This window comes from Lepidothrix coronata, unplaced genomic scaffold (assembly GCF_001604755.1).
Source record: "Lepidothrix coronata isolate B3197 unplaced genomic scaffold, Lepidothrix_coronata-1.0 Scaffold297, whole genome shotgun sequence".
NCBI lineage: Eukaryota > Metazoa > Chordata > Aves > Passeriformes > Pipridae > Lepidothrix > Lepidothrix coronata.
Window position 1 is genome coordinate 395,721 of NW_016690477.1, and position 25,826 is coordinate 421,546.

Genomic DNA, 25,826 nt, shown 5'->3' on the forward strand with positions numbered 1-25,826 from the left:
TGAGCCAGCTTTAAATTGCTCAAACAGTGCTAATTGCAGCATTGCTGTGCAAGCATCGGTCTGGGGGCAGGAGTGCCCAGCTCCATCGGCGGGGTTTTGCAGCCCATGCCAAGTTCTGTGTTGTCAGGGTTATCTGCTGGCAGCTCTCAGGTTAGTTGAGAGCAAAGTGCAGATGCTGCCACCACTGCAGTGCAGCCTTTAGTGTGATGTTTACGAGACAGTGAGTAGGCACAGGAGAAGCTGACATTTAAACAAAACAGAAAAGTTGTCAAAACTGCAGATTTTACATAATAACAAAAACATGTTACTGTCATTATCTGAGTCCAGATTATTGTTACATAGACTACTTCAGTTTTTTCTGATATTCTTCTTCTCCTTCTTACAATTCAGTTCTGTAAGTAATAAGGGAAAATAGATACTAGTGATAAAACTGTAGGCTATTCCTTCTTCTGGGTCTTCAGCATCTCTTATCTCTCATGGAAAAAGAATGTGCTCTGAGGGAATATTCATGGTACTGTGAAAATAGTGACAACTTACTGCTTTCAGTGTGTAACAACTTTAACAAAAAGATATCAAAGGATATGACAGATATGTACTGGACCTAATTTGTTGAAAGCATGGGAAGTTTGGTAGTTCTTGCTTTACAATGAAGGGAAGTGAACCACAGCACAGTTAAAACTCATCATAGTTTGGGTGGCAACTTGTGGCAAAAGAGCTTATATTGCCCATATATCCTGACAGGATGAAATCAAAGTTAATGAGCAAATTTCCTATAGCAAAACAATTTATGTAACTGTATGTATTGTGTTAAGTTATTAACCCTTTTACCGGTTAAGGAGGATTCAGATGAACTTGATCAGTTGAAGATCTAGTTCAAGGTTTGGTTTGAAACAGCCTAAATATACACTTGAATAAAATGTAGGCTAAAAATAGTGATTCATCTGAAAGATTCCCTGTAGTAAAGTTATATGGTACTATGAGCTTATTGTGAGTAGTTTATTTCCTGAATTTGAAAGGAAACAGTCCAATGCATCCCATTAGGACCTGTGTCTTACTGTGGAGGAGATCAGCAAAGTTATGTGGTCATTGCAGTTACAGAAATTATTTGATTCTAGGGCAATAATTCTGGCTTTTCCTCCAGAATTCAGAAGCCAAACTAAACCCTTGTGCTTAGCTGTGTTTCTTTTTACCAAATTTGTTATGAAATCACATCACTGAGCCAAGGATACAGGAAGATTTGCAGTTAATTAAATCTTCTGGTATGGTACGTGGGTCCCATACAGGAGCATTTCAGATGGGAGGAAGTGCAGCCAGGAAGTGTTGTTACTGTGGCTTTCAAGCCAATAAGACTCCCAGCAAAGCTTATACTGTCCTGGGAATTGGAGGGACTTGTAAATAGCTGAAAGTCAAGTTCCCCTTTACCTCATCTGCACCAGTGCAAAGCAGAGCTCTGATACAGACGAAGACTGGCCCTTTTGAGAGTAACAGTTTTAGTTAATTATCTGTAATTTGAACATCAGCAAAAATGTACAAAGATTTGAGAGTGCCAGCTTGGCCTATGCAAAGCAGCTGAGCCACTTGGAAGCACACTTCTTAATGAATCCCCGGTGTATACAGTCTTCTACTGACTCTGCTGCAAAGGCAACTTGACTTGAGCTCTGTAGCCTTGTTTCTAGAACTACATATGTGATTTGATATGCAAGTGTGAGTTCTGAAATCAGTAGGACACTACCAGCTTTCACAGCTTTTTAAAATGGCCAAATTTAAGTGTCTTCTGTAGCTGACCTCTGTGCCTAAGTCAAAACTAAAATGTCTGATCTATTTATGTGGAATAAAAGGAAAGTCCCTTCCCCTCAGTAGTAGTCAGGGCTGATCAACAATCACAACAGTATTTTACCTTATTTTCACTTGAAATGTGACCCTCCTAGAAATAAATAGATGTGCAACTGTAGGCTGTGTTGACTTCATTAGTAAGACTGCATAAAACTGCTCAGCATATTGGGTGATATGTATGTCCTAGCAAATAAAATTCTAAATCATTTGACTTGCATATCTATTTCTGAGGAACAGGCTGTTTGTTTGCTTTTTTTAATTTTTAACTTCTGCAAATTGTTACACCAGATGGCCTGTTAAGGCAACAATACATCATCACGTCTCACCACAGTGAGATCCCTTTTGACTAACTTGAGTCACAGCAGTTAGATATCAGTCCTCACCAAGCACATTCCCAAGAACTTCACCTCAATTATTTCTTTCCATTTGGCCCGTGATAGTATAAAAAATTTCCTGCCTCCTTGCATAGCATCAGAAATGCACATAAATAATGCTGAAACAATTCTTCTGAATACATTAAATTCCATTTGTGATGCTAGCAGATCCCACACTTCCCTGGGTAACTGAATATTGATTACGGTAAAGAGTTGGATAATTAAGTATTTCTATTTTTAAATTATACTCTTTGATTTTTAATCCCACAGAGGTCTCAGTCTGCATTCTCCCTGGCTAGTGAAGATACGACCAGTAAAGGACAAGACTCTGCATCATCTGTGACTGAGGCTCTTCAGAGGCAGCAAAAAGGGAAGTCCAGGAAGCAGAAGGAACAGAAGCTCTCTGCATTACCCAGCTGGAAGAGTGTGGACAGGCTAAATGAAACAAGTAAATATTTCTAGTACGAATAAGATTCTTTTTTTGGTTCTCACTCACATGTGGAATAAATACAACTTAAAGCAAGGACCTTCTCCAGGGCATTTCTTCTGACCTCTGTGCTTTCAGAGGTCACGTGCAAAATATATATTTGATGATGCTGTGTCACTATTTCATTGAGCTGTGTCATTGCTTATCTTACCTTTTTTATCTAAAAGAAGGATTAAAAATTTAGGCCTTTATGGAGTTGATTTTGGATTGTCACAAAAATTAGGCAGCCAGTTTGGATACATTTCAGAGCTTCTAAGACACAAGAGTCCAAGGACCCTTCTTTGTAGTCTGTCCTCCAGTTGAAGGAGTTTGCAGCTGTCCACAGTGTCCCTTCTGTTTGCACAGGGTAACTGTTCATGAGGTTACATGGTGAACCAAGCATTGAAACAATTCACATTTAGAATTCCCCCTTGCAACTTTATTTTCAACCCTGATAAATTCACAAATGTGCAGCTCTACTAACTGATGCTTCTATATGAGTTTGAGGAAGCTATGTGAATAGGAACTTCACAGACCAGCAGTTTCCCTAGATCTGTCCTCTGTCATCATGTGTTAGGTATGGATATAAATATGGATGATGGATCATGAGCAGCTTTCCAAGTCAGCCCCATTCCTGAAGCAGCACCCTGGGACAGAATGCAATTCCCTGCTTACTTCAGGATGACATAAGGACAGGAGGGCAGCACCAGGCAACAGGTGCACAGAAGAGTTGGTTAGTTTTCACCCTACAGCTGCACAAGGGGAAGAGCTGAACTGCTCACTGTAGCAGCATTCCCTGGCTCCAGGTGTTGTCCTCCCATGACAGAGTCTGTTTGTTCCTGCTTCTTCTCTTCTAACAGCTGTAGAACCTATCTGACCCCTGTGGCAAACTACACAGGCGGAAAACTTCTCTTTCATAGGGTGTTTACTGGTGCTGTGACCCCCACAGCTGGCTAACTAGGGGCTGGCAAGCAGAAGCAGCCAAAATATGTGTTTGGGTTTAGTGGAGACCAGGCATGGGGACTACCCATCCATTCCATTTATTTATCTGTTATGCCAGTAGATAACTTGGGATACTGACATTTAGACAGTTTCAATACCCCTCCTTCCCCCCAGAAGGAAATTTTTAGTAAAGTAGTATTAAAATCTGACGTAACTAAATATGCATCACTTTGTGAACTCCTCATTCAACCCCCTCTCAGAAGCCTTGTTCTCCTGGGCATTTTAGTGGAAGGCCTATTTTCAGTAAAGCAGTTAATTTGGTGCTTAAATTTAAGAACCCACTTCAATCCCATTGAATTCAACTGTTGAGCAATTTAGTACTTAACAGTTGCTTAACCACAGCAGAATGACAAATTGACACAGTTTCTTTTCAGGTGCTCTACTCAGAGGATTTGTTCTGCTTCTTTCATCTAAAAACCACATTTGTGATGAAATTGTGGTGCCTATTGAGCTTACAGAAAATAGCTGATTGTGCTAATATGTGTAAATATGGTCTCACCTATGCAGTAATAAGCAGCTCTGTATTAGGATTCAGAAAACCAAAGAAATCTCAACTAAGAGTTTGAAGTGATAACATCAATGGGCTTTTTAGTCATGTAGCCAAAAAGCAGTTCACAATTCATTTTGATTACAGTTTGTATTGGTTTAAGTGATGACTCAAGAGCCAAATCATGACTTTGCAGGGGTTTTTCCCTTTTATCAATAGTTTTACAATGAAACTTCTTAAATCTTTTTTTCATTTTCACATGGATGAATTATAACTTATGCCCAAAGAATTGTGTGCAAAATTGATTCTTTCGAGCAAGTGACTTTGTTTTGAAAAATCAGTAAAGGAGCACTTGACAATGCTTGAAGCTGGGATAAAACTGAATCAGCCTTCTGAATATAGAGTTCTCAGTGGCTTTCTACCCTGCTAGCCCCCTAAGATGTAATCAACTACTACCCTGTCCTTTCTTCAGTTAATGGAGATTGTTTGACTGATTCTCCTGTGTTGTTGTTAAACAAAATAAGGGGATATGGTTTGGGGGAGAAAAAAAGTACGTGGCACTCTCTTACATTTGTATAATGTGCAGCTGAATTCAATTCCTGCTGGAGATTTATATTTTGTTTGAAGGAACAATGTTTTTAAGGAAAGGTCTTCTTTCTCTCAAGATAATCCTATACTAAGATAAGTGAGCACAGTTGGAAAGAGTGAACAAGCAGAAGTTTCTTATGCTTGATAGCTTGTATTCTTTCTTTTTCTCCAAAATCAGGGGTTACAATGAACAGTTATTAATTCTCCCTACAAATCTGACTTCAGTTATATCCTCAGCTGGTCACTGCTGCAAGAAAACTAGTATTATTTAATTGCCTTTTAGGCAGGAGTAAAAATTACTTCAGTGATGTATTTTCTCAAGTTTTCTGAATTGACATGAAACTTAGGGAGTGAAAACAAGCCAAAAGGATTCAAATGAGTAAAAAATGCAAAAATTTTTGTTTATCTTGCATAGCTCCCAAGTTTAATTACCATTTAATTTTTGTTTTATTTTTGGGGGGTTGTTTTGGTGGTGGTAGTGCAGCTCAGACTGTTTTGGTTTTTTTAACCAAGCACACCTTCTTACTGCATAGTGGTGTACTTTATGAACAATACCAGGAAAAAAATCCAAGTATTTGTAATCATCTAATGCAAAATTCTTAATTATCGTCTACAACAGATCCAGATATTACTTTGTCCATTTTAAAATAATGATGTTCTGTTCACAGTTTGAGAAAACTAATGTTTATATTAAGAGTTTCTATAATTTTCTGGACATGGTAAATTCAAACCCATGGGAGGAATCCATAAGTCTGAAAAGTTCATTCAGTAGGCTGAGATTACTGTGTAAATCTGTGGCACTATATATTTATTAAACTGCTGCAGAACATAGTCATCACACATTTATATTTCCCAAGAGGGGAATTTTCAAGTTTGATTAGAAATGGAATCTAAATTTAGAAAAAATTAGATTCTCTGAGTTGTATGAGTTATACAGCACTTTTTCACCATATTTGTGACTCTTTTTTTTTCTGCTGAAGTTGTAAAACATACTCTGAAAAAGTGTAAGAATACAAGAGCAGCAATGCTTGTGTCAGACAGAAAGCTATTTAGTATTTAGTCTAAGGTAAAACAACAGCAGCAACGGTAGCCATAAGCAAGAGTCTAGGAAAGATTAGGACAAAGCACATATTTTTCATGCTGCCTCTGAGTAGGCTCTGAACCTCTAGAACTTTCAACTTATCTAGAAGTGTTTTTCTATATTTAGTAAATGTCAGTGGATTTCTCTTCCATGTCCATAGCCATCTCTGTTTTATCCCAAATAATTTCTAGCATCCATAACAAGTTAGGGAGGAAGCTCCATAGGTCTGGTATCCATTGCATCCCACTTCTTTATTTTGTTGGTTTAGATCCTTGATTTCTCTAGCTTCACTTCATGTCCTCTCGTAGTTAGGTTGGAAGAGATTCCCCCATCTCTTTTAGCCTTTATCCTCTCACCCTTCTCTTCTCCAGATGACAGAGCTCTGGCTTACTTAATCATTCCTTGAATGGACACCGTTTCAGAATCTGCTTTTCTCTGATCCTTTTTCCATCTTTCCTTTTCAACATGGGGGACCAGAACTGCACACACAAAGACATTTGCAAAACTCAGGATTTATACATGTCTGTGTACTGATGTTCCGTCAGCCTTTCCTAATAATTCTTTTAGAAAAAAAGACTTGGTCCAAGTACTCTCACATCTTAAATAGTCATCGCCATGACTTTAAGTGGTGGCTTCTGAGTAGTACAGCATCACGGCTCTCAGCATGGAAGAGTTCATGTAGCAGCAATACTTGCATTTGTTTGTTAGTTTTGTTGAATCCTCCAACTTGTGTCATGTAAAATGAGCCTTTCACAGTGTGATCACAGTTGTTCTTGTTTCATTTTCATAGGTCCACCTTCTGTTTTGCAAAGCACTGATGGAAACTGGGTAGCCTTGCAGAATGTCGCTTTGCCTCGTCCTCGAATGCTTGCCAAACCAAAGAGTCAGGTATTCAGAGCTTTGGAGAATGAATCCAATGTTGTGTCTGCCTATGACGAGATGGGCTCAGACAGTGAGGATGACTACGACTGGAATGTGGCCTTGAACAAGCTGCGTAGGAGACCTCGACAATTACCAGACGATTTCTATTATACCAATTCCCAGTATGGTACCGAATGGGTTTATGGCAATGATCAGTACCAGGCAGTGACCTCCCCTTCCTCTGGGTTATACACCAATACTGAGACACAGTTCTCTGATTCAGAAACATCTTCAGTAAACTCTTCCCAGGAAGCTAAAGGACCTAGCAAACTTCTCTGGTTGCAAAGCAGAACTCAAAGTGATATGCCAAGAATGGAAAAGAAACATTTCCATGGAGAACTGGATGTAAATTTTAATCCACAGGCAACTAGCTTAGAGTATTCAGACAGCAGTGAGACTGAAGAAGTCCATTATGATTTAGAAAAGAGATCAAGAAGGTGGAGGAAGAACAAAGCAACCTCTGAAGAATTATGTGAAGACAAGAATCAGGCAAAAACCAGCAAGATGAATATAAGTCAGGTAATTGTGTCTGAGCCTAGCAAATGCACTCTCAAAAAAAGCTAAACTAATTAAACTATGCTGGCAATAACATGTGAATCTTGAATGGGAGGTGGAGCATTCTTGTAAGCTTAATCTTCCTCATGCTTCCTAAATGAAAAGAAGCAAAGGTGAAGTGTTACATATATCATGAGCAGGCTTTGCCTCTTTCTCAAATATGCCACTTTCATCTGATCAAAGACATTGTTAATGCTGTAAAATACAGTGCTCCTAAAAAAAAAGGGAAAAAAGACAGGATTTGTCAACAGCTAAAAAATGTTAATTAATCACCTGTTTTGTTGTGCTGTTTGTTTGGGGTTTTTTAACTCCTTTGTTCTTGGAATAAGAAATAACACATATGCCTGGGAATCTGCCGTGCAGCGTTTGAAAATGTCCTGATAAGGGATAAAGCTAATGAGAAGCAGAAATTCAGAAAGGGCTTTTTGTGAAATACAGTCCAAGTGATGTCTGCTTTTAATTGGTTGCCTTATGATGAGTTCTCACATGTTAGGGTGAGTGTTTGCAAACTACCTCACTTTAAATAATTTGTCAATTGATTAACAAAACAAACAAAAAACAAACAAACAAGCAAAACCCCGCAGAAAGTAGTAGCTCAAATTTGGAAAAACAGATCATACAACTTAAAGACAGCAAACTTCTCAAACATTTCTTTTAAACAAGTGTTGGATAACCAGAAAGCCAAAAAGTCTTCTCTGTTTGGAGTTTGTCCAGGCCTGGGACTGATACTAAGTAAGGGATGTGGTTGTCCCCCAAAATCTTTTTAGCAGCACAAGCACACTAGATGAGGAGAATACTGATCCCTTGTCCAGTCCCATTTCCCATGTCCTACCTCTCTTAAATCCTGCAGCTGCATCATCGCTGCAGCAGAGTAACTATAAGCCTGACGCAAGAAGCTGAGGGCCATCTTCTCTCCATGGCTCTGACAACAAGCAACCTGATGCAGTCTTAAAGCTATCTGAACAAATTCAGGATGCCTGGAATATTTTTTTCTTTGCTTATGCTACTAGCCTGTATTTCCTGTAGAAAGACATCAGTATAGCTGATTGTAAATCAAGATTAGGATTCTAGGGTTTCAGCAGGGCATTACTGCTGGGTAAAGTATTGTAATTCTGTATCTATTCCATCTGCTTTTAGGACAGGGGTGTGGGTGTTTGGGGTGCTGATTCATTTATACACGTCCTCATATATTTACAATCAACAGTTGTTGAAGGGGAGTTATGTATTATAATGTGCTCTGACAGCACATCAGTGGCCATTAATGACTTCTTAGAACATCAGGCAGAATTACAAGACTTTCCGGGGACTGCACAAAGACCATATCTTTTATACAAACTTCTGCATTTCCCTTTCTGGTTTTGTGTATTTTTGCACATTCTATGTGTCTGTATTCATATTGTGGCTTTCTAGGTACTAATGCTCTGCAGAGCATAGAAGATTTGAGCTCACAGAGGAGGTCCTGGAGACATTATAGAATCATAGAATCATTTAGATCGGAAAGACTTTTAAGACCATCAGGTCCAGCTGTTAACCCAGCACTGCAGGGTCCACCACTAGACCATGTGCCACAACTACAGGTCTTTTAAATACTTACAGGGATGGTGAATCAACCACTTCCCTGGGCAGCCTGTTCCAGTGCTAGATAATTCTTTCTGTGATGAAATTTTTCCTAATGTCCAATCTAAACCTGCCCAACATTCATACTGGAGAGGTCAGAAAGGCAGGGTGCTTCCAGTCATATGTGATGGCATCCTTCAGCTGCATAGTGTGTTCTTCTAAGTACAAGCTGGTGCAGAAAATGATTCTTCTTTCCAAGTATTTTGTGCATTGCTTTGCCTCTTATAACCTCTCTGTTGTGTTCAAAACGCAAGATTTGGAGCTCTCCCCTTCATTTTACCCTTTAGGCTGAAAGAGGCTGTTCCTGTTCCCTCAGCCACAGTGGGGCAAGCAGGGGCACACTGCCTCCAGATCACACCAGTGCTTTCAAAGCAGTGAAGTTCTCACTAGGAAGTTTATGTATGGGTGGGTTTGCATGCATTTAGTTTGTGTTTGGGGGGACACACACCCCTCCAGGTGGCTGATTGGACAGCCAGTGCTCACATTTGTAGAACTGTTACTCCAGCCTCTGGTACACAAACACTGTTGGGAGCAGGACTGACTACCACAATTTATAGCAAGGATGTTGCATGGTTGAATAATTCTAGGAAGCAATTAAAATGATCACGAGTGTAAGGAATATGATTTAAGGTATCAAAATGAATTAGCCAGACATCATTTATATTGCTTAGAAAAATGAGATTAAAGGGATGTCAGGGTTTCATATATTCCCCAAAGTAATGTATTGATCTTGGTAAAATGATTGAGGCTGCAGCAGGGAGAGCCCTACATGTGAACAGTTTGTACAAAATTACAGTGTAGGTGCGTGAAGAACTGCAGACAGCATAGACTTAAAGAAGATTCACTGTGGCATCTTAAACTAGACATAGATTTTCACATTATGAGCTGATACAGAATTTGCAGAGACCATACAAACTCTTCTAAACCATGTTGCACCTAGATATTAGACACTGAGCAACTGATTATATGTAAATTGAGGTATAGTAACATACTTTTTCAGTACTTTACTGCATTGCAATAATAACCTTTTAATAATATTAGTAATTTAATCATATATTGGTAATATTAATAATTTAATAATATTTTAATAGTATTTTACTGCATTGTATTAATAAGATGATAATTCGTTAACCATTATGTTTTCATCAGCATTGTAGAACAGGATTTCAGTTTAGCAGTCTAGAAGTTGGGGCTTCTTTTTTAGTTTTCAAATTGTGAAGGTTACTTTCTTGTTTGCTGCTCTCCAAGACTCTCAGTGCAATGAAAATGGGCCCTTTCTCCTCTCTGCTCCAAGTCTAGAGAATTGTAAGCAGTTAAGTTCTGGAACAACTGCAGTCAGTTCATAACTCACAACTGAATTTCAATTTAAAATCAGGTATTTTTTAATCAAGATCCAGTACCTAGATTAGTATAATGCTGTGGCATGTTTTTTAAAATATATTTTAGACTCAACAATGGAATGCTGACTATGTGACTGAGAAAGAATTTTTTATAAAGTCTTCAGTGACTTAAATAAGGGAAACCTGAGAAAAAATACCAAAATGTACTGTATCTGAGTATCTGCCACTTAATAATAGGTAAAAGAACAAGCTACTTTACTGAGTTGCATGTAGAGATGCTGTAAACATAGTCATGAAGCAAGACGTGGAAACCGTCCTGATAAAACCAAGGTCCTACTATAATAATTTTCTGATAACCTGATTGCTTATGTACCACAGAAGACTTATGTTCCTGTGGGAACTGTACTGGGAAGTGCAACCTTGCTTTTAATAATGATTATTTTTCAAATTGTAACTTTTTGTACACTCAAACCACTAATCCTTGTCTGTTTTTAATATTAATAGTTATATTAATAGTTGATATTATTAGTAATAATAATATTGCGATATTGGTTTTCATTATCTTTTTGAGAGGAGGATATGCTGCTTAATGTACCTGCACTTCTTATATTTCTGATGGAAAGTGGAGTGGCTTAATTGCTTGGAGTGAAAGAAGTGTCCTCATTATGAGTTTGCTTCTTTGATCAGGAGACCCCACCTGTTAATTACAGTCCTCCTGCCCTGCCGCCAGGTGAGGGGTGAGCACTGTCAGACTGCCGGTCCCCACGGGATGGCGCTTGGGATGTATTTATTGAAAATACCTGCCCTAAAATCACACTGGCTCTTACCACAAAGAAACTGTCTGCAAACCTCACAATTCATGTATTCTCCTAAAAATTGTAGTCTCTGATTTTTGTTTTCCTATAGGAAGGGTACTTTCTGTCAGGAGTTTATAGTTTAACAGGATTTGGTTCTGGAGCCTCCAAGTCACTACTTTGCTTGCTTGCTTTATTTTGGGGCCTTTTTTTGTTATTGTTCACTATGATTACACTGAGTCATGAGTAATTTCCATACAAGGATTTGGACAGTGTGTATGAGGAAAAGTGTATTTGCTTCTTCATTGTCTGCTGAAGGACTTATGCTTGCATAGAGACACTTGGTTTTCTTTTAGTAAGACTGGGTTCGTGGCTGTGTCGGTCTGCCAGGCCCTCACTAAAGCTCAGTTTTCAGATAAAATGATAGCCCTTTATTCTTGTTTGCAGACATTAGTATTATATGTTGCTGATAAATGCAAATAGGAATTTAGACAATGATTTGTGTAATGACACAAAGATGTCATTAAACTTAACAGAAAGAGTGAAAATGTGAACAGTAGAGAATAATGAAGTTTAAGGCAGTATCTATTAAATAAATAATAATAGGAGTACCTTTCAATTATTTTAGTTTGCATTATTGTCATGGTTTCTAATGCCTTTTTTAATGTCAGTCCATGAAAGATGTATAATCTCCTCAAAAATAGTTCACTGCTACTATCTGAAAGGCCCAACACACAAATCAAGTAGCCTACAGTAACAGAAACCACAAAGTGTAGCAGTGTAAGATATCATTATCTCTGCATGTGCCTGAATCCAGCTGTAATACAATCAATACTCTCAAGGTGAGTCCTCTCCCAAGAAATTATGTGTAATTCAAAACACAAATTTAGCTGTGTTTAGATGTGGAATGAGACCTCTGGGTTACCAAGGCAGCTTGTGACTCTTACCTGTGCTGGCAGATGTAGCAAAAAGCTCTCTAAGTTTCCCAGAAAATTAGGAAAAAATTGTATATGCGTTGAAGCACAAGCTAGTATTTGTATTGTTTCTGTAATGGTGTGACGTGTGGCTAAGGTAACATTGCAGATTGCTGTTGCCAAAAGAGGAATACCTCCATCCTGTTTGCCTTCCTGCCTTCCCTCCATCTGCCTCCAGTGTAGTCCACTCTCTCCTTTGTCAGATTTAGCACACATTTGGACCCCTTTGCCAAGCCTGCACAACACCTTTCAACCAAGTAAAGGGGAGGAAGCTTCAGGATGACTCTATTTCAGTAGCACTAACTTGTTACATTCACTCACCTCATTTCATAAAACTACCTCAATTTTTTTATCCCGCTGAATCTGAGCAATTTGACAATGTTGTTCTGCCATTCCTTCCTCCAAAATATATGGGAAATGAGCTGCAAGACTTTACAGGATTTTGCTGAGCTTTGTATAGAGGTGGTAGAGATCAACCCAAAAGGTGCTGCTATGTGTGATCCTATGAAGACTGGTATATTTTCAGGATCAAGAGACATTGTCTTTCTGCTGTTGTTAATGTGGATTCTTTAAATTAACTAGTGGTGCTTCCCATGGAGGTATGTGTGCATTGCTACTCCAATAAAGCTGCTAAAAAATTAAAGCTAAGCAGATCTGTGTAGGAAGTCCCCAGAGGAATCACGCATGTCTTGCTGCACAATGAAGTCTGTCAGTACGTCATGGTACAGCAGGGAGGAGGAAATGTGGAAAAATCTCCCTCTCTGGACTGCCAGCCTCCCTCACTGCTCCACTAGATTTTATACGCGTATTTGTGAGTTGTAATGAGTTGTTGAATAGCATGCAAGATATGTCGGAAAAAACCCATCTCTACTTACAACTTGAGGAAGCGCCGTTATGATAAATACAGATTTTTAATTAAAACTGTGAAATGCACCACTTTTCTACATGTATATAAAAGCATATCGTATTATAAAACTAAAGTGGAAACACACTGATTTGAGATCTTATTCTTGATCATTGAACAGCTTCAATGTTCACTTGGCAGAAAAAGCTTTTTATTCTGCAAAAGCTGATTGTTTGGAAAAAGAATTTCAGCACAAACTCATGGTTCCACTACTATTGTAGTTTTCAAATTTCTATTTTTCTTTCAAATCCTGATTTTCTATAAGGGCTTTCTGCATCCTGCAGGTGAGCTATAAAGCAATAATTTAGTTGCGTAATTGATTGAATTGCAAATAATTGCAGACAAAAATTGTCCAGAAAACTGTGAAAGTGCTTGACACTACAGTACAGTGTACTATATGAGAGAGGAGAACTGACATTATGAACACAAAATGTCAATCCATTAAAAGCACTTTGGCAAGTAGGGTTTGTGAGGGAGTTGGCAGGGTTAACATTTCCTGTGAGAACTGGAGGTAATTGGATCATCCATAAACAGTGCTGCTATAGCTGCAGAGAGAGTAGCTGTGCAAAGCAAATCTCTTATTTATGTATTTCCAAATGAATGGTAGAGAGAACACAGCTTTTAGTCTCTCCAGCAGTGTCTGGTCCTGTCACAGTATGAAAGCGTAAAGCAAATACGAATAATTTGCTGTCTGAGAATTGCTTCAAATCATCCCTTTAGACCCGCTGAGATGTGCCTACCACTCTGGTGCCGGGCTGAATTCTTCACAGCCTCCTTCTGGATGGTTCTGCACAATTATGCTCCATTTCAAAGAATTCATCACTTTTAAAACCACCTAATTCCATCTTACTTTATGGACTTGGCTGAAACACTGAACAAACTAACTAATGGTTCAAAACTTTCCCTTAGCAGTCAGCAGAGAGAGGACATTTCCAGAAGGCAGTTAACCACTATAGGTGGAACAAGTTGCTCTGGGAGATGCCTTTCTCTCTCCAGGAACGGTAGTGAAAATCAGGCAAAATTGGGTCCTCATCAGACAGCACAGGTCCAGACAATGAATTAGTGTGTACCTGGGCATTAGTTTTCAGAACAACTAAGAGATATTCTCAGATCTTCTGCAAGGGCTGACAAAACTACCCCCTTTCCACATTATTAAATGCTGGGCAGGCACCCTGCTAAGCAGATTTACAAAAAGATTTTTCTTCTCTTCAGCCTCCAAAGTAAGGGACTTGTGATCAAGTCTGTAACACCTGCTGTACGTGACTGACCCTCTAAGTGTTTCCCACATTTAAGGATCCAAGAGTCAGAAAAGAAAGTGCTCCTGAAGATTGAACTTGTTCCAAGGAAGCTGGCATTTGGAAAACAGTTGTCTCTGTAGAGGATCCACCTATGCAAATAATCACTGGGGAAACTGACAATCTTAAGCACCGTCATGTAATAAAAGAGAGATTTTTCCAAACTTGTTTCCAGTCGTCTTTAAGAAGAACACAGATAAAGCTCAAGACCAAGCAGTCAGGGAATGTGAGCGCAGCTTTCAACGGAAAGCTGAACATAACTGTGAGGTCACAGGTTATTTAATTCCCACAACTCACTTTACCTGCACCACACCTGAGAGTGATGGCAGTGCTGGGAATGGGAAATGCCACTTCGACCTATTTGATTAGTTGCACACAGATACATAATGATTTTCATAGTTCCTTTTTAGGGAATATGAAAATAAGCAGGAATGATAAATATAATCCAACAAGTGTTGGTTTACTGTCATTCCTTTTTTTATCAGAACACTTAGTGTGCTTTCTGTCTAGCTTCCCTGCAGGGTGATCATACCCATAATTTTCTAGGAAGCTGTTTTTTCTTTCTGTGCCTATGCAGGAATTATATGGTTCTTCTAATTTCTTTGTAGGATTTTGATGATTTATCAGAGACAGATATAATCAATGAAGATCAGCACCATAATATCAAGCCTGACCTTATGGAGGAGGAGCTTAAATCCAGGTTATTTCAGCTTGCTGCTAAAATGAGTGACAAGGAAACATCTTCTGGTGAAGAACAAGAGTCAGAACCTGGAATGGATCCTGAAAACCAGAAGGAGAGTTTGTCCTCAGAGGAAAATGGCAGAAGTATTCAGGAAGAGCTAAAGAAGGTAAGTGTTCATTGTAGAGGAGTGGGACAGTACTGTAAAAGTTAGAATCCAAAAATATAAACTTCTGATTAGAAAACTGAACATAGTTGCTTCAAAAAAACCCAAGGTCCTTTATACTGTGTCTGAGCCTGAAACCCTTGCATGGATAAAAGTTCAATTAAGGTGTGTTTTCCTCTCTGTGAGGACCAGCCTACAGCATCAATTTCAAGCAGGGAACTTAGCTTGTGCAACAAAACTATTAACTGAGCAATATTAATGGAATTATGTCAGTTTATACTGACTTGAGAATCGACTTACACTTTTTTATTTAAAAACATATCCAGTTTTTCTTTTTTGCTGCTTGCTAACCAGCCAGTTTAAGTTGTTTTTTCCGTCCTTCTAGCTGCTCCTCCCTTTTTAGTATCATTAAGTTCACTCTGATGCCATAGATTATTCTTTTGTCTCTCTATCAAAATATTTTGTGCTTCTTTAAAGCTTTCCAACCCTATTACTCTGTCAGCTAATAGGCCTCTGGGAGTAGTAACATTTTCTAATGAAACTGAAATTCAGTGTCAGTTCTGATAATGTGTGAGAAATGGCACAATGTAATTTGTGCCATTTCATCCTTACAATGCAATATCTGATTTTTGTGCCACTCTACAGGACCTACTACCTCCCCTCTTCCCTTTCTACCTCCGAATTTCTCTTCAGATCATGTGGTGTGCTTGAATTTGGTGCTATAGGAGCCCAGTGCTGGCCCTTGCCAGTCAAGCACTTCCTCCTTAGATCCACTTAGGCTCATCCTAGTCTGCTGCATCTTCACTTGCCTCTGGGGTCTTGGCTGCACAGCGGCTCAGCTTTGACAGGGGATGTGGACAACTCTCTAAAGGAAGTCTGTTTGTCATAATTTGAAAGGTGTTTTGTTCAAGTTATATAAAGAACTAATACACTAAGAGGTGAAAGTAGGATCAAGTGACCCAGGTGGATGATAGAGATGCTGTCCAAGTGTGCAGGAATGGTATCAGGAAAGCCAGTGCCCATCTGGAGTTGAATCTGCCGAGGGACACAAAGGGAAATAGGAGGGTTTTCTACAGGTATCTCAGCAGCAAAAGGCAGAAGAGGGAAAGCAGGGCTCACTACTGCAGTGACCTGTGACACAGAACATGAAAAAAGCTGTTACACAACATTGTTTTCACCTCAGTTTACAGGTAAGATTTTCCCTCAAGAATTCCAGGCCCCTGAGACCTGTGGGAAAGCCTGGAGCAGTGAAGACTTATCCTTAGTAGACGAGGATCAGGTTAGCAAATATTTCAACAAATGGGATGTGCACATGTGTATGGTGTCTGATGGGGATGCACTTGCAAAGACCTGGGGAAGCCGACCCATGCCATTAGGAGGCCACTATTATTCATCTTTGAAAGATCATGGAAATCTGAGACATTCAGAACTATGAATATTGTTTATTTTGGCTGTAACAAAGCTTTTAACAGTCTCATATAACATTCTCCCAGACAAATGGAGGAAATGAGGATTGGATAAGTAGACAATGAGGAGAACTGAAAGTGCCTGAATTGCTGGGCTGAAAGGACTGCAATCAGAGGCTTGAAACCTTGCTGAAGCCCAGTCACTAGTGGTGTCCCCCGGTACTATTTAACATCTTCACTACTGACAGACAATAAGAAAAAGTGCACCCTAAATTTAGAGGAGCGGTTGATACATGAGATGGTCCTGTTGTTATTCAGAGGATCTTGACAGGATGGAGAAATGGACCAACAGAAACTTGCGCGGTTCAACAAAGGGAAATGCAAAGTCCTACACCTGGAAATTGATTATCTCATGCACTTCCATTCAGTATTGGTGAGGCCATTTCTGGAGTGCTGTGTCCTGTTCTGGGCTCCACAGTACAAGCGACACATGGACATAGTGAAGTGAGTCCAGTGAAGGGCCACGGAGATGATAAAAAAATTGGGGCATCTCTCATCTGAGGAAAGGCTGTGAAAGCTGACATTGCCTAGCCTAGAGAAAAGGGAAGGCTCAGGGAGAATCTGTTCAATGTGTTTAAATACCTGATGGGGGGGAGTGGAGAGTGTTTGACGTGGGAAATAAGGAAATGGAAATTTAACTCTTTTAATTGACAGGAATAGAAGCAGTGGGCACAAACTGAAATACAAAGAATTCCACCCAAACAGAATGCTTTTTCACTGTGATGGTGTTAAAATACTGGAATAGGTTTCACAGAGAGATTGTAAAGTCTGTGTCCTTGGATATAATCAGAATTTGACTGGACATAGCCCTGGGCAATCTGATCTATTTGACTTTGCTTTGAGCAGAAGGGTTGGACCAGGTGATCTCTGGAGGTCCTTTCCAAATTTACGTAGTCTGTGACTCTCTGGTTCTGAGTTATTTAGCCACAGACTACACAGGAGTAGTACCTCCACGATGTACAAACAATTTCCTTTCCAAGGAAATCACATAAAACTTTTATCATCAGCGCTTGTTAGCAGCATTCAGTTTTCTTTTCTTTGGTTTACAAAAACAAAACAGCGATATCACATTATTCAATGGCATATACAGGCTAGCTAGGGTATAACATGATGCAACTGAAGTCTAGAATTAAAAGCTGTAAATAGGACTTTCTGAAATGCTCCTATATGGTGAACTGAGCACAGAAAATGCCAAATGTGTGTTTTGTGGTGTACTTATTCATCTGCATCCATCTACAAAGTAATATTGTTTTTTTCCTCTTCTAATTTTGTTATTTCTTTAACATTTGCAAGTCTGTTATTTAAATAAAGCAAAGATTAATATTTTTTTCCTCAATAAAATTTTCTTAAATTTAAAGAAAGAAGAGGCATACCATGTTCAGCAAAAAGGAAATGCTTGGAATTCCTGATTCTTTATTGGGTTAAAAAAAAAGTTTTAGTCATTAATGGTCACAGTATTTATTCTTTTTGTCTATAATAAAGAAACCAGAATACTCTAGTACTCATCATGGTCTAGATTTCAGTGGAATTGTAAGGGGAACTTTCTCCACCTGTAGAGAAACAAGCATGCTGCTTTCATTCTTATTCTTGACAGTTGTCCTTAAAGGTAATTTAAAATCTTCTGACACGTGCCTTCTCTCTGGAAATGTGGCTGACCAACATCTTACAATGAAGTACTGAAGATGACAGTGCATAATACCAGTTGTGGCTGTAAGAATCATGACAATCTAAAATACAAAGACATGGCTAAACTCATAAAAGATGCAATATCTTTAAGATGAGTAGATGACATGTGAAGACAAGCATAGAAAATCTATTTTCAGGGAACCAGTAATTTTAGATGCCTTCAAAGCCATATGTCCCAATATGCTGTCTCTTTAAGAAACCTGATTTTGGAGAATGCATATGTAAGGATTTACAGATCTTTCAGACTAGCACTCAGCATTCTTGGTCAGAGACAGACTTCTGACCTGGTCATCAAGTTTCAAATTAGGTATACAGAAGCACTAATTCTGAACCACTGAAAAGAGAGCTGGAGTGCCTACAATCTGCTTTGTGTTCCTGAACATAAATTAAATACTGTACTTTAGTCATCTTGCTTATATTTTAGCGAAGTTGCTTGTCTTTGTTTACTTTAGTCTTCTGTTCTCATAAGCTTATTCTGGAACACATTAGCAACTTTAAATCACTGTGAATTTCTAGTTCTAGTACCCTCACTATAGAATAAAACTTCAAAAAAAATCTATTGTTTTTGAATCGTTGAAAATTAAGTACCTAGTGCTCATGGAAATCTGACTTTCACCTCTTGGCACCTTTAAAAATTTAGATTTCTGTTTATAATGGAAGCTGGGAATATCATGTAATCACACATTGAGATGATGCTTTTAAAATCTGATGCTTTTAATATTTAGTATATTAAGATCTGAAGCAATGGTAAAAATTGTCACAGCTTGAGTGGAGAATTAGCTTAAGTTGTTGGGAATTTATAGTTTCTCAGTTCTCACTTCAAACTGAGCTTTTGTGTTGTATGTCTGCCTTTAAAATGCAAATTTGAATATGATGACCTTTGAGTTAATTATTTAGTTCATGTGGGGTACTTGAGGAATTTAGGTGGGATTAATTAACACAAGTTAATTTTGTGTCTTAGACTTAAATTTTCTTCGATTTCAGCACAATCATTTTCATTATTTCTCAATTTGTGATTGCCTAAAATGGTCTTATGGAAATTCACAGCTCTTGTTTTAAAACAAATGTAGTCCTACAGCAGACTTGTTTTTTATGGAAAATATTTTGTGCTTATTACACTACAGAAGTAGTTCATGGTCTTTCAGAGGTGTGCAGAGCCCTGAAAAGCCCATTTGTCTTAGTTGTGCAGTGAATAGCAGCAGTTTTCATCCAAAGCCGTGCTCAGAGCAGAGTTGGCCTTCAGCTCCTCTGCACTTTAGGTGTGAGCAAACCAAAATTCACACTTGTGCAACTTTGTCTTAGTGAAACATCTCCTACGAGCACAATGATTTGCACAGTTGTTTCTGTCGTACTCATTTTTTTGTTGTTTTGTTGGGGCCTTTGTTTGTTTGTTTTGGTCAGTTGTTTTTGCTTTTTTTATTCACTCCCCCCAAACCCTAAACAAATGTCTGAAGAAAAAAGCAAAATGTTAATCCCCTTGGAAGTATCTTAATGATACCGATCCTGAGAGTGGCAAGCATGATAAATAGGATGTATTTAGTTCATGCTCTCCTCTGTCCATTCTCTTTCTCTTTTAATGCTTTCATGAAGATAAATAGGTTGGGTCTGTATTTCACAGTATATGCCAGAATTACATTCTGGAAGGCAATTTTGGCAGGCTGCGTTTTGAATGCATTCTATCACTGTTACCACTTTATCAGAAGCTATAGAGATACTGTTTAAAAAACAGACTAGACCCTGCCATTTTTGCAAATTGACCCATAGCATAAAAATTGAAGTAGTTGTTTAAACCTTGTGTTTTTCTTTTTGTTTCCTTCTACTTTGTTCTACAATTTGCTTAAGATATGCTAATGAGCAAGCGAGTTAAACTTCAGTAGTAAGGTTGAGTTTCTCTCCTATTTGCATTAGCTTTAGACAACGTGCTGTGTGTTTAGGAATTTCTTTTAATCCCCTTATGCATTCAGTTCTGTTCAGAGAATCTTACAACCAAGGCTTAGTAGTTGTCTGTTGAAATTATTATATGACACAGTAGCTCTTTTCTGAATGACAACCTCTAAGTGAGTTTGTTAAGTAGCACAGTGGGATCCCATTTCCTAAGTGAAACCTCCTGAGTTGCTTGACAGTATGAATAACAGCATAAATAAGCTTTCCATAAAATATTTATGCTTTCATTCTCTGGAAAAATTTTCTTTCTCTTTGATTTTATAAAGCTTTATTTTGGGAAATGTTTGTACTACAAACAACATTTTAATGTGCATTTGTGCCAGAGGCCTATATTCTTTGATCCAAGTATATCTTACATTTTTCACCAGGTAAATTAGCACTGTACAGCTACTGATATAATGACATTGACACTTGCTAGAAAGTCTGCCTGGCCTCTCTCTTTAGCAAGAGCAGTAGCCAGTAGCTGTGCATGTGGGTGCATGTTACGGCAGCAGCAGAGACAGCCAGCTCCCTGGTGTGGTGTATGCTGGTGCCTCTGCCTGGAGCTGGCCTTGGAGAGGGTGGCCGGGGCTCAGGAAGGGAGGTCAGGTAAGGGAGGGCTCATGGGACTTGGTCAGTGGAGAAGTATATGCTCACAGCCTTGATGGAGCTGGAAAATGGCATTGGACATGCACATCAGTGAATCTCTCCTGTGTATCACAGACCTGTTAAAGCATCACAGTAGGGTAATGTTACATCCTACAGCAGTACTAAAATAACAAGACTGAGCCTGTGTGTCCTGGTGGCTGGACTTCTGTTAGTTATTTGTGCCGGTGCATGCACTGCCCTCAAAGAGCACGATGCTGTAGTTTTTGTGATCATTATCTTGCAACTCCCTGAACTCCTGGCTGTTTTGGCTGGTTTGTTGGTCCGGGCAGGGGTTAATAGGAAACTGCCATCCAGCTTCACATGCTGGAAGCTTTAGAAGTGTCTGAGTAAAAGTTCCTAAAGGAGTCAGAACCACATGGATCACTTAAGCAAGAAAATATAATAGTATAAGTATAGTAGCTTTACTACATTGCTACCAATATGATAATAATGCTGAAAAATGTAGTAGAGTGATATCTTCCTGGGTTAACAGCTTAGAAGATATTTATGGGTCTTTTGGTTTACATTTTTGTATGCAAGGTGCTCAGACTAATTCATGTGTTTTCATGGATCATTGCTTTTAAGATTATGTTAATTATCCGGGCAGTCTCCCAAAGTCCAGGGTTGAAAACTGAATGTCGGCATCATTGTGAAAAGTGATCTCTAAGGTTTATGAACTGCAGATAATCTATGCACAGGATTTTGAATGACAGCAGAGAAAAAAAAAAGATTTTGGTTCAGGAAGGTGAAACAGTGGCTTTTTTGTCTAAAAGAGGTAGGATACAATAATCTTCAGATTGGGCTAATAGATCCAAAGTTTTAAGTTCTTAATTTAAGAAAGCAGTCAAGTATATGTTCAGTTTTAAACAGGATTAAGTGGTTTGCTGGATAAAAATCCCATTTAAGATGTTTCTCCCATGTATTAGTTATCACTCTTTAGTATGAAATATGAAGTTGATCCTAAGTTTATTTTGTCAAAATCTGAGTCTTCAGTTTCAAGAATTGAGACCACAAGCATTTACTTTTTTTAAAGTTTTCAAAAGTGAGCAGTGATGTTTGTGGTCCTTCAATTCTGACACTTTCTGGGCTCAATATAGTTGCATAAATAGTGATGTAGACAGACCATCTGAGATGCCTTAGAGTGTCCCACAGGGCCTTAAGGTGCTAATCCAGAGCAAAAATGCATCTCCCAGGTCCATGTCATATCTGACAGTGCTGTTTCAAAATCCTCACATACTTCAAGCTGTTTCAAATTGCACTTTGTCTGTGTTTGAGCGACTGAATCAAAGCCCTGTGGAATCTACCAGGACAAGTAGAAACTTCTGGTGAAACTTCAGCTGGCTTCACACAGGGAATGCAGTGTCTTTGTCAAGCATTCTTTCTATAGTCTCAATTTTGATACTTACGTGCATGAACACCCAAGCCAGCTCTGTCCAGCATGCATGCAAGGGGAATCTCCTTCAGTCCTCTGATCACCAAATATTTATTTACTTAGGGAGAAAATGTACCAGCCATTTTTCAGGTACGGTTGCAGAAAATCAGTGAAGACTAGTGTAAGCTGCTGGAAAAAAACAGTGGGAAAATAGACTAGAACAAAAAAATTACTATTTTCTTGTCTTCTTTTGTAAGCTGCCCAGAGACTTGGCACTGAAAGCTGAGGTCTTTCAGATATAGCTGGAAGAGTTTCAAGGAAATGCTGCTTCTCAGCTGGAAGATACTTCTGTCCAAGCACACCCAACAGGGTAATTGTGGTTTCGTCATTATTTCAAGGCAAAACCAGTCAGTTTAGTTTACACAGGCCCATGTAAATTAGGGGGATTATGGTAAGCCTACTGACTGGTCACTGAAGAGTACTACTTTGAAGGGTTTTACTTGTTTGTTTTGGGACAGTGAGTCCAGGAGAGGGACAGCAGCAAACAGTAGGAAGTGATTTGGCACAAGACATCTTACTTAGTTTAGCCCAGGTGTTTCCCACATTAGCATCTGACTGTAGCCTAAGTGAGGTACAGACCCTTTTGTAAGTAGGAGTACCATAGTATCCAACTTGCATATAGACCCAAAAATTGAAGATAGCTGGCTTTTATTCTTCTTAACACTGCTGCAAAAGTATTTTTCCATTGCTAGTGCCACTTTGTTTTGTGATGGTGGAAATCACTACTTTCCATCTGCTTCATGTGTGATTTGCAATATCTGTCTTAATGAAGTCTTTTATTCTAAATCCCACAAATAAAAATAAATTAGGCATTGCTTTATTTTAAATATATTACTAATAAATGTAAAATCTAAATTTTATGGTATTTTATTCTTGGTAGTTTCTTTATCCTTGTTGTTTATCCTAAAGTTCCCTGTAACTCTTAACCTATATAAATGTTAACCTCTGTAGCTGTTAATGTAACTTTTCTGCCTTTTTATTTAACTGCTTTCCCACTATTTAGGAAAAACAAAAGGCTTTTGATCTTCATTTAAAGCTGCAGTTTTTATCCACTGTATTGCAGCAGGTGAGAAAGCTTTGTTTTGTCTATGTCTTCTTACATCTCTTACGTAGTAAGAGCTGCCATGAAGTGATATTGAGGGTTTCCACATTTCCCAACCAACACTCTCAAACTCCAAATGTTTTCCTGGAAATATCAGGCCTGAAAAATCATACCTTTTGGCCACAATCAATAATCATTGCAGAAAATTACTTTATAATCACATCTAGCCATATATTATGATGGGAGCAATGAGCATGAAGTAAACATGTGGAGCAGACTGGCTCTCTTGTTTGTTTTTGTGATGAGAATTTGGTTTTATCAGTAGAGAAGAACACAACACAAAGATAAGGTGTATGATCTTTCTATTCTCATGTACTCACCTGTATTAAGAAATCTGGAAGGAAATTTTCTGACCATAGCAGTCTTCAAAAATCTTTCTAAGCTCCCAATTTAAAAAAAAATCAAAACCCTTAATTCATTGTAGAGTTTGTACACAGTGAGTAGATATTTTCTTACTTTATTGCTAGTGTCTGTTGCTTATCATTCTTCTAGGTGGAAAGAGAATTCATATTCTATGCTATTTGAATCTCAGGTTATGAGGATCAGATATTAAAACAGATTTTCATTATATTCCCTGAGCAAACATATGCTTATATTTTAAAATACATGCTATTTTTAGCATATCATATATCATTCTCTCCATCATAAAATAAGAATCACTTTTTACGTCAAAAGTTGATGCTTAATTTAGCAAAACACTTCTCCTTTTAACTCTTTCTTTTTTCCTTACTCTCAGATTTAAATTTTGTTCTATGAATTTTAATCATCTTTTCATTATCTTGGTCTTAGTTTGTAAAAATATCAAGGGCGATTTTAAAGTGAAAATATTTTTCCATTTGTGCAATGTCATCAGCCTGTGTCCATTGTGGATTTTATAATGTAAATATATCCATTTTCAACTTAGCCCATAATATTTCACCTCTTGGAAAATCACTTCCTTTCCCATGATTATAGGCAACTTGTCTCTAGAAATAAGGCATTACAAATTAATAGGCATAACATCTGTAACTACATTAGGATAGTGGATTGAATTAGTAAAAATATAATATTCACAGTTACCTAGCACAAAGAGAGGCTGTATTTCTCTGTGTTGTACTTTGCAGAATGTCACTAGAATAATAGCTCTCAGTCTTTAAGATAATTATTTTTGTAAAAGAGTGCCCATAAATGAAGATATTGACATTAAAGGTCAAGACCAGAAGTCTTAAACTTGCACAGAAGAGTAATTCCTTAATATCACAGTTTATCATAGTATACTTGTCTTCCATCAAATATCAAGGCAAATTTTAGCTTTCTTTTTTTCCCACAGTCTTTGTGGTAATGAGTGGTTACAGCTCACTTTTAGGAAAAAGATCTTTTGAAGGTCAGGGTTGATGACTGCCACAGACAGTTGGACACTGATGTCTCTGTTCCTCCCACACTGTGACTTCTGTCTCAGACCTTGCTTGCCTGTGAAGGACTTTTGTTGGGCTTTTCAGGGCCTTCTCAAAGCTGTACAATGAACTCCCATAGGGTGGGGAGATGAGTGAGGCAGGTTTGGGGATTTACTTTTGTAGTCATCAGGCCTGGATTCAGTCAGGTTACTCTGAAAGGACAAATTAATCAGTGGCAAAGCAAAACTTGACTCCTCCCCAGCACCCCTCAACTCCCTACAAAAAAATGGGGGATATCAACTGCACAACAGGCACGCGACTCAGAGCGTGATATAATGCCTTGAGACTGGAGATAAAAATGATTGCACCACAAGTAATCAAGAATGGGGACAATATGCCAGGGCTGCCAGTGATGGAAAGGTGTTCTTGCTCTACTTCTTGATCTAACTGTTGCTGTCACTGCTCTCTGTTGAATTGCAAGTCACTGCCTCCCATGCCAGTTTAAAGGAACCTAGAGATGACATAATGTTATAGTAGCAGAAGAAGAGAAAATGCAATGTGGAGAAAAAAAATTGTGCAAGTGATGGAGAACGTCACTATTTTAAGAGCAGTAAAAATAAAAGCAATAATGTTCATGCTAAGGAAATGATGTGAAAATGTCCTAGGCTGCTGAGATGCATACGAGGACTTAATGTTCCCCTTGTATCTACAAACTTGTAGCAGTTTGGATATTTACATTGCTTTCATTTTATCATCCTGCTTTCCTTCAGTTACTCATCATCCTTTGTGCAAGAATGTAAAAGAATAGTCTATAAAGCACCTTCCAGTGTAGCATGCTTGAGTAAAACAACAAAGGAAATATTGGCAGCATCAGCAGGAAAAGGAAAGAAAGACAGCAGAAAGGAAGGGGAAGTGGCTAATAATCAGCAAGAGGTAGCTTAGACCACTGAAACACAATCTTCTCAGAACAAGAATCCTTTCCATCTGTCAAGTCACACACAGAAATGACAGTAAAGAAGTTTTCCAAGATGTTTGTTATATTCAATGCACACATATATGTATATGTGCTTGCATACACACACTTTTTTATTATTTCATTGATTTTAAAAATCAACCACAA

The 25,826-nt window shown here is 38.4% G+C and overlaps 1 protein-coding gene across 1 annotated transcript in view; it reads left to right on the top strand.

The window, feature by feature from the left end:
- The window catches only part of MYRIP (myosin VIIA and Rab interacting protein), a 214,000-nt gene that overhangs the window by 174,305 nt on the left and 13,869 nt on the right, over positions 1-25,826 (top strand). Inside the window, exons 9-13 of the mRNA XM_017837242.1 lie at positions 2,478-2,655; positions 6,622-7,271; positions 14,840-15,079; positions 23,235-23,297; positions 25,723-25,736. Coding sequence (XP_017692731.1) covers positions 2,478-2,655; positions 6,622-7,271; positions 14,840-15,079; positions 23,235-23,297; positions 25,723-25,736 — 1,145 coding nt within the window. The remainder of the gene's footprint in view (positions 1-2,477; positions 2,656-6,621; positions 7,272-14,839; positions 15,080-23,234; positions 23,298-25,722; positions 25,737-25,826) is intronic.